At 40.9% G+C, this 9,293-nt stretch overlaps 1 protein-coding gene across 1 annotated transcript in view; it reads right to left on the bottom strand.

Moving 5' to 3' along the window:
* Window positions 1-5,833, bottom strand: part of LOC137981795 (uncharacterized) — a 28,620-nt gene extending 22,787 nt beyond the window's left edge. The window contains exons 1-2 of the mRNA XM_068828842.1: window positions 4,690-5,833; window positions 3,293-3,559 (exon numbers count right to left, since the gene is read on the bottom strand). Coding sequence (XP_068684943.1) covers window positions 3,293-3,559; window positions 4,690-5,833 — 1,411 coding nt within the window. The remainder of the gene's footprint in view (window positions 1-3,292; window positions 3,560-4,689) is intronic.
* Between the last annotated feature and the right edge of the window lie 3,460 nt (window positions 5,834-9,293).

Genomic DNA, 9,293 nt, shown 5'->3' with positions numbered 1-9,293 from the left:
CATGTCATATTGAATGCTGAAATACGACATTCAACAAGTTGAACGTTGTTGAACGAAGTTTATGGGCACGAGTGCTCTTAAAAAGTTTGAGAACTTTCAGAACATCACGAGTAGGAGTGACCATAAATCACGAAATGCATGGGCAAGTTTATACGATTTTTTCCTTATTACTTACTGAACAAAATTCCTATAGCGCTGTGTTTCCATAGCAACTTTCGTATAGATTGTTTTCACCGACGTCACAGCAGCCGTGTTGGTGCACAGAACAATAGAGAAAAAGTTGCTTGACTGTGTGTTTATGTGCTGCACTCACTGCTCTATTACTATCACTCATGTTCCCCGTTCAAGCCTGGATATTTTTTAGGCTTTCTTCGCAGCTGCTTAATTTTCCGGATCATTTCATATAATATATATCATTCATTCATTCAACCATAGTTAATAGAGGGGAATGTTTGTTAAACCCGACAAATTTCTTTGTTGTATGTTTTTGTTCTCCTTTTGGCCTTGACTGTGCACAAAACACAATAGTTGTTTACTTTGTACTAAGGAACTAACCAAGAGAAACGTGTGCATTACATAATTCATGCATAGTGTGTGAGCGCAAAACAAAAGATTGTGCACGGTCGTGGACTTTCCAGCCTAAATCTTGGCATCTTTGTTTGCTCCTTTGATGTTTGCCGAGCTTCAAAACCAGCTCCCTCTATTAAATATAACACTATCTTTGAGTCATCAGCTTTAAGTGTCACTGATGCCTGGTCCCTCGCGGAGCTCCTCGAACCGAAGGCGCGCTGGGACCACAATGCAAATATGGTAACCCATGGATGCGAGAAATTTTGGTTTTGGTTATGGTGAATTATGATGTCATTGTACGACGTCCGTACCTTCCGTTCGTTCAACTTTTCATGGAAGCCAACACCCGAAATGTGGTACTGATGAAACCGGTTTTTTTTGGCGGGAAGTTACATCGGCTAGAACCCGCGTTTTCGGCGGGAAGTTTCATAGCGGGCGCACTGCAGTTGACAGCATTGTAATAAAACGAGCAAAAAATTTGAAGACAACCAAAAGACAACTTGAGCTAAGTATTTTTGAATATGTGGTACAACGAAGAAAAAGAAGAGAAAGAAACCGTTGAGCAGGCGACGAATAAGCCATGTTCAAAGGGAAAGAGTGCGTCTGAGAGCACAACAAAACTGGTGAATTATCAATGACAAACAACCAGAGAGGAAGTAGGAAAGAGCCCGAAAAAAGAGACGAAATTATAGAGACGAGCAGCCGAAGAATCGAGGAAGAAAGAGGAAGCAGAACACAGGCTGAATAATGATGATGAAAAACGGCAAAAAGAACAAGAAAGAGCACGGGAGAGCGAGAGAAGAGCAGTAATTTACAGAAACAGGACTGGTTTCATGGTAAGCAGACTTGTTATAAAAATATCTAAACAAAAAAACATAAACTAATAATAATTGAGTGACATAAGCATAAGCATAAGAAAAAGGAATCGTTTCCAATTTCTTATCCTTATGCTTATGTCACGTTTATAACTGTGTAAACCGGGTGCAGCATAAACATAAGCATATTAAAGACCGAGGTGTCAGTTGTTTTTTATGCCAACGGATATTCAAGTTAATAGTGCCTAAGATGGCGTCCGAAAGTATTGTTTTTTTTTTAAACGAGAAACTTGCTGGGGGGCTTCGCAATTATCCCTGCCTTTGCGACAAATCGCAAGAAATAAAATTCTCGGTTCGCTACTCGCAGTTCCAGAGTCTCCTTGTTCTTTCCTCTTTCGGAAAATATCTCTTACCCAATAGGACCTCTTCAGTCTGTTTTCTCGTTTTCTCTCCTTTCGCCGTCGTCTTCTTCCGTCTATGAAGCAGAAGGAGTAATAGTAGGAGGAGAATTTCTTCAGACTTGGTCCGTCATTTTGGAAACGTTGCCCGATTTGCAGCGAGTTTTTCTGGAGCTAACTGCGCTTGCGTATGTCACTTCTTTTATGCTTATGCAACAAGTGTGAACTTCGTTATGCTTATCCTTATGTTTATGTCGCAGTGTAAACCAGGCTTTAAAGATGAAAAATGGGTCGTGCTGTACATGTGGCAGGCCAATTTGTACATTTCTTTCCGAGAAACAGCAGCGCGAAACGACCAAAATTAAAGTTTTGATGACGTGAGCAAACAACAGTGAATCCTTCCTTCTCTATCTTTACCTCAAAACCGTTCGTACCAATCCAGTTTACGGATTATTTTGCAAATATTGTACAACATGAACAAGATAGAATAATCGCGAAATTCTTAAGCATCGCAAAGCTCTATTTTGAAATGACTTTTTCGTTGCCGTGGCCGTTCTAGTTTCTTAAATTCCCTATTATTAATTTTTAAAACGGCTGCGCACCAATCAAAGGTCTTATAATATTGAGGTCATCAGGCCGAATCTGATTGGCCACTAGTTGGCGGTAAGTGTATTTTAGACTTAGATAAGACCATTCGCTCGTAAACCCCGTGCGCGAGTCCCATATTGGAGATATCGGTCTCTCCATGAGCCCATGAGTAGGAACGAGGAACTCCTGTACTAAGCCTATGTCACGGCATTTTTACAGACCATTCTATTTTTGGACTACCTTTGCCGCAAAACAACAAAGGCAGTTCCGGTTCGGTGACGCTATGACGTCAATCTAGTTTCCTGTGATTCAACATCGGGCTCCTGCGAGAGTCTCATCCGCAGGAAATTCAATTTAAAAATAAATCGGTCTGTGAAAATGCCGTGACAGGAATATATGGGAGTTGCTCGCTCGAACTCATGGACTCTTGGCCTCTCTGGGCTTATGGACTTTTTATGAAAGCCAAGTATTTTGAATTGCGGACTGTGTGGACTCAATGCGACTAAGGAGATAGCGGTTTTAGAATTTCTAAACCAAAAATGATATAATCGTTTTGAGGTTTTCTTGAAAGGGAACTTTCAATTTTAAAGTCGCGGTAAATTAAATCTCTTACCAGATGCACAAATGGAACAAAGTACCCAAGCTGAAATGTTCCTAGAGATATAAGCCAAATAACATATCCTTTATTCTTGAAAATGCTCCAGTCAAAAACCTTCCGCTTTTCTTCCCCTTTGTTCTCCGCGTCGTTGTACTGCGCGTATTTAGCGGGAACGGGACGGTAGCTTGCTCCGCACAATATCACAATGCTAAAAATTCCCGCCACGATGCGAAATGTATTTGCCAAACGGTAGCGTAGAAATAGCACTTGTATGGCTGGACCAATCACGAGAGTGCCGACTCCACTTCCAGCCGTTACCAAACCATTCACGATCGCTATTCGCCGTTTAAAATATTTTGAAAGTACGATGATTGTGGGAAAGTAACACAGGCTAGTTCCAGTTCCAAACATTAGGCCATAAGTGAAGTACAACGGGGGGAGACTGGTAACAACAGATGATAACAACAGTGCTAGGATACATACTAGGCCCCCGCAAATGGTGACGATTCTGCAACCAAGTCTTTCGCACAGGGAGGTTGTCAATGGACCAAGAAAGAACATAATACCAGTCGCGAGAGAGCCTACCCATGCTAAAATATAAGAAGGTGAAAGCAATTTCAAAACAGTTTTCCTTCCAAAATCATCAAAAACTGAACATTAGTTAGTTGCCTTGACATACTTTTACCTTTGACATGCTTTTTATTCGGTGATGTTGTTTTAATTAATATTATTTCACTATTAGGTTTTTCAGTCTTTGAAAGCGCATTAAATCTTCTAAATGCGCACATTCAGTATGAGAGGGTGCGGCTGGGGTTTCAATCTTAAGGACGGTGCCTACTATTGTTATTGCGCATACGTTCTGCGCATCACGAGATACTCGGATTTCCTATCGGCGGTGCTTATTAATACAGGGATATTTTTGCGCGGTTCAAAACTATGCGGAGAAAGTGGAATTTAGCAGGTAACCACGCATTTTTCAGAGATAATTAAGTTTGAATTTGGAAAAGAACGCCATACATTGCTTTGTATTTTAGAGCTTTTTACAAATATTGTTGATTAATTATCTTCGAAAAATGCGTGGTTACTCCCAATTTTCTTTTTGGATTTCAATAACTCTTGTTAAGATCTGCTTTTCCCACATAGTCAGTAAACCGCGCAAAAATACCTTTGAATGAGTAGGCACCGTCCTTAATTCGGAGCAGGGACTTGCCCCCCACTAATGTGACCCGGGTTCGATTCCCATGCAGACTTCTTGACTGCGTCACGTGTGGGTTGTTGACTTTGTTGGTTCTCTTCCCTGCTCTGAGCGTTTTTTCTTTGGGTACTCCGATTTTCCCCTCTCCTCAGAAACCAACGTACGATTTGATAAGACTTGATGTGATTTTCTGCACAGTGTCCCCAATTATTGTCTTAACGCTCAGTAAAGTTGACACCTATAAAAACTTCATTAATTCTTCTATCTAGGAAGTCTAGCTGCATGTCATCACAAAGGCAGGACTTTCTTCTCAATCATTTAAGGAGCCCCTATGTAGGTCTGGCCGGAGTTAAACGCACTCCTTCTCCCCCCCTCTACACTCAGCCAACCGGTTTATATAGTTACTACTAATTTAAGGTAGGGTTGTGGTACAAACCCTGCATGTTCCAGCGAATTCAACAAGAAGACATATCGTCAGGGAGTCTAATGTAGCTGCAACTATCCGTATAAGCAGAAAAATCTCACCAGTGGCACCTCTTGGAGACTTCAATTCTTTAACCAATTCAGTGTAAACTATTCCTGCCGAGTTTTGCATCCCGAGCACCATAAATTGAACAAGAAATGCGCCAACACAAACGAACCACCCCCAACCCCCGTCGGGATGAGTTTTTGCCACGATGTGAGTGTTGACTGTGGAAAGACTGTTTGCTGATAGCTTTCCACTGCTGCTGCTGTCACTGATTTCGGTTTCTATGATTTCTGTGAGGTTATGTGTGAGAACCGATTCCATTTTAGTGACACAGTGTGTATCACTTGTGGAGCACGGTTTAACTTTGTTCTCCGTCGATTCACTTGATTTTGTGATGGTGACATTAAGTGTTTCTCGGAGTACCAAAGGAATATCCTGTAAAATGGGACTCATTGCTTTGGTGTCGTCCGCTTGTCCGTTCAAAGCATTTGTTCTCGGCTCGTTAGGAGATGAATCTTCCGTTGCAACCACAGTATCTTGTGAGACCCTTAATTTAGTTTCCAATTTGTTAATTTCAGGTATTTCGCCCAGCAGTTTTCTTTCTTGATTAGCGGCGTAAGACTCGGGAGACAATAATTTGTCCTTAACTGAGTGAAGTACATCTTTTACCAGTTTTAGACTGTCGCATACTATTTCTGCCTTCTGTCGATCTTTCAAGACCATATTTATCTTTTCGCAAGCGATTGTATAACTTTGTCTTATATCGTCTTTCCCTATGCAAGACAGCTGTCCATTTATTGGGGACAGCTCATTTCCAATTGAATACTCACTGTGGTTGCTTTCTACAGAGTCATCATCACCGTTTGAAGATTTTTGTTTCTCAGGCAGAATTTCTTTTGCTAATAAGTCCTCCCGTTGTTTCAAGCCCCGCTGTTTTTCTTGACATAAGACTAATTCTTTTTGGGTCAGTTTTGACTCCTGCGTCGCATCATTTTCAATTTTCTGGATGTCCCCCTCGTTCTCCTGTAGTTCACTGTTTGTTGCATCAATAGTTGTAGTGTTTGATGAACCCCCTTGCGCCAAACCTGAGCATCGGCTTCCAGTCCTTGGTGGCTCTGAATAAAAAAGCGCCCGGTCACATTCCAAGCCTGCGTAAACCAGTTCCGTTTTGTGTTTATTTTTTTCATGGTTCTCAGGCATTCTGGAAAAAATAGGTTTTTACAAGCAAGACAAGCTGCTGCTCACTGGCGGGGCAAGCTTTTTGTGTTAAAATCAACTTGGGTGCCTTCTGCTTAAAGGCCTTTGAAACAACCATTTATCGTCCGTTGTTGTTGTTGTGATCTGGAAAAAAAGAGTGATGTTATGGTCAATAAAACCGGGTTGAAGGAACGGAAACTTTCCTTGATAAATTCCGTCATTTTGCAAAATAGAGCTTAAAGTGCGAAATAAAGCGTTCAACGTTTGCATGAGTATTTCGATTCAAACAGTATACTCTTATAATTGAAATCCGGATAAACTTTGGATGATGAATTTACTGTTCAAAGGTGATGGATAAAGCTGGGCCAAAACGCGTGTAAGTATTATAAGTAAATTGAATTCGCAAAAACTAATGTTTCACTCCATTCTCGTCCCCATAGCCCTCCGTTTCTTGCGTTTTCAGCCATGATCAAAATGGAGCGGACACAAAGGAGCGGGAAATCATGGGTTTCTTTTGCTATTGCTTTAGATTGGCTTAGTCTGTGACGAAATTTTTTGTTACTTCTTTTGTTCATCAGCTTCATTTTTCCAATAATTTTTAAATATGAACTTTGCAAACATGACAAAAGCCGTGCTTAACCTGACGGAGATTTGCGCTAGTCAGGCTGTTCTAAATAGGAATTATTTGCGAAAAACAAACATTTACAAGGATTTGAATTTTCAGATGAGTGCATGAATGTAAATGGGAGATTTGCTCGAGTTTTCGAGTAAAAAGGGAAGATAGCGGTGGCCACGTCACAATTCAGTCGACATGTCACCGAACAAAAGGCGGCTTCTATAATGCAAATTACCGTACTTAAAATGGGGCTGCCACAACATTTAAGTTTCATCATATTTAGAACAGTGGCCTGTTCCAAACGTCGTGCTACTGCCGTGCCGACCTCAAATGAAACTGTCTTTTCGATTTAAGCACGGCAGTAGCACCCCGTTTGAAACCATTAAGCGCGGCACGGCTGAATTAGGTTCGGCACGACTACTTAGCACGGCAGGACTTGCCGTGCCGCACTGCAGTAGCACGACTTGGTTTCAAACGGCGTGCTATTGTTGCGCCGGACTCAATCCATAAATTAATTTAATGTATTTTGCATTATTTGCATACTATTACGCTGGATGGATGGTTTGTTTTGTCTTTTGAATTTGGCGCTACTGTATTAGGTTCGACGTTTGAAACCGCTGCCGTGCCATCGTCGTGCTACTGCCAAGCCAAATTCATTTGAGTTCGGCACGGCAGTAGCACGACGTTTGGAACAGGCCTGAGCTCACCTCAATGCTATTGCCGCTATACATCAGCCAGTGAGCAGCCAGTCCTGGTTGCACAGGTGATTTGGGAATTATTATATTGTCATGTATTCTAATTGAGTCAATTACACCATGGTTAACCATAAGTGAATGACGTCACATTGGGATTGCTTTTGCAACTTCTAACGGCTCTGTGAAAACTCTTACATTTCAAGGTTTCCCGTACGTAAATGAAAAAATTAAAAACCAACTATTCTCGGTTTTCACATGACGTCACGACCGCCATGTTGGTGCCCTAAACAAAGAAAAGGCGGCCATGTTGGTGCCCCGACCTAATCCTCCGGGAATTTAACTCTATTATTATGCAAACGCTTCCTTTTGTTTTCGTTGAAAAACATGGCTGTTGATCACGTGAGTGAAAACCAGCAATATCTTTAGGGGGACCCTTAGGGGCCTTTCACAACAAAACCCGGCAACTAAAAACAGAAACACTAAAATAATGAACCATTTAATTTTCAGTGGGGAGGGGGAGGGGCTGGTAAATTCCTTTAATTAAGGTCCCAGGCCTTGTCCGTATGCCACCAGACCTCTAGACATTTTGTGCTCAGTCTAGCGGTTTTTGTTGATCGTAACGGGAAAAAAAAAAGAATCTAAAGTAGCCGGAAAGTAGCCAAAATCTCAAATGTTAAAACGAAGAATCTAAGATCCTATTAAAACCCTCAGCTTTCTGTTATCGTTCCGCATTCATTTCCATGAAACCCTACTGGATCAAAACAGTGCAGGTCATTCCTGTACAAATTCGTTCGATGGCGACTATGAGCAATCTCCTATCCAACAATTTTACAAAATTATGGAAAATTAATTGACCGTTGTAATCGGTTTTCTTATAAGCACAAATAACGGGTACAGGTACGTCTTTTTAAAACGTTGGCAGTGCAGCACTTACATTTCAACAGAATTACCCATCAGAGAGTTCAGTTTCCATGTAAGGTCGTACGGTATAGTATGAGCTTAAAAACCGACGTTGAGTGAGCTGATCAAAATACTGTATTAAATTTGTAAAAGAAAAGTTACACCAGCAATGGGCTGAAGCGAATACATGAAATTACATGAGACTAGAGACAACAAATGACGAAAAACAAACATTTTACAAAAGCTAACCATTCTTGAACAAGTGCGTAGGCTTAAACAGTGTATATCAGTGCTACAAACCCTCAAATGGTCAATTTTGCGTGCATTGGAATGTTTTGCACCGTTGATTTTGGCTTGGGTGACGCGCTGGCTCTAGTCGCTTCAGAAGCGAATTCAGTGGACACACCAAAAACTCAGTAAATACAATTACTTTATGGCTGTCTTACAGAGACCAGAAATCGCAATAATTCGCGTTAATTTGTTATTTCTTTGTATAAAAGCGGACGCGTGAGGGAGCAGTATTAGCCAGCAAGGATAGGATCAAAATCCTCCAATCAACAAACAACAAGGGAATGATTCATGCTGATTCATGCAGATTCATGCACATGTTACATAATGTTTACATAATGTACATAAAACGTAGTGCGGATCGAAATGCACCAATCAAAAACGATCGGTGTTCTACTTTACTGCTGCAATTGGCCATAAACAGATCTCGAATATTGGGTCATGGTGAAGGAAATGCCAAACCTTGCCCTCTAAAATATCCGAAAATCAGTGACGAACTGCCGTAAAATATCTAGAGGGAAACCTTGTTTGAAATTGCCCAAAAGCGCGGTAAGTATAGTGAATTTGGACGTGATTGAAGTATAAGTATTAATTTAACCAGATTCCAAAGGCACTGAAAAGGACCTGAATGAATTTGTGAAATGGTATTTGTTGAGGAAAAAGCCTGTATAGGTATTTGAATCATAAGAACAAATAATATTTAGCTTATTCGCAATGCCAACTCCGGCGAGACTGCAAACGTATGAACTTGTGTTACACGTAAAACTTGCTCGGTTTAATTTAACCGTATGACTTGGTGCTTTCATTTTATATGTCTACATCATCTCTGATTTCCTTATATCAGTGTCCTGTGGGGCTTAGAAAACACTAGAATAACGTACACTTCAGTGGTCAACCTTTTTTCACTAGAGTGTATTTTAATTCCACAACAATCACGATACACTTAAGCCAACACTCTACATTA

This window comes from Montipora foliosa, chromosome 13, assembly GCF_036669935.1.
Source record: "Montipora foliosa isolate CH-2021 chromosome 13, ASM3666993v2, whole genome shotgun sequence".
Lineage (NCBI taxonomy): Eukaryota > Metazoa > Cnidaria > Anthozoa > Scleractinia > Acroporidae > Montipora > Montipora foliosa.
The sequence above is the reverse complement of the archived record's forward strand: the minus strand, read 5'-3'. Positions and strand labels throughout refer to the sequence as shown.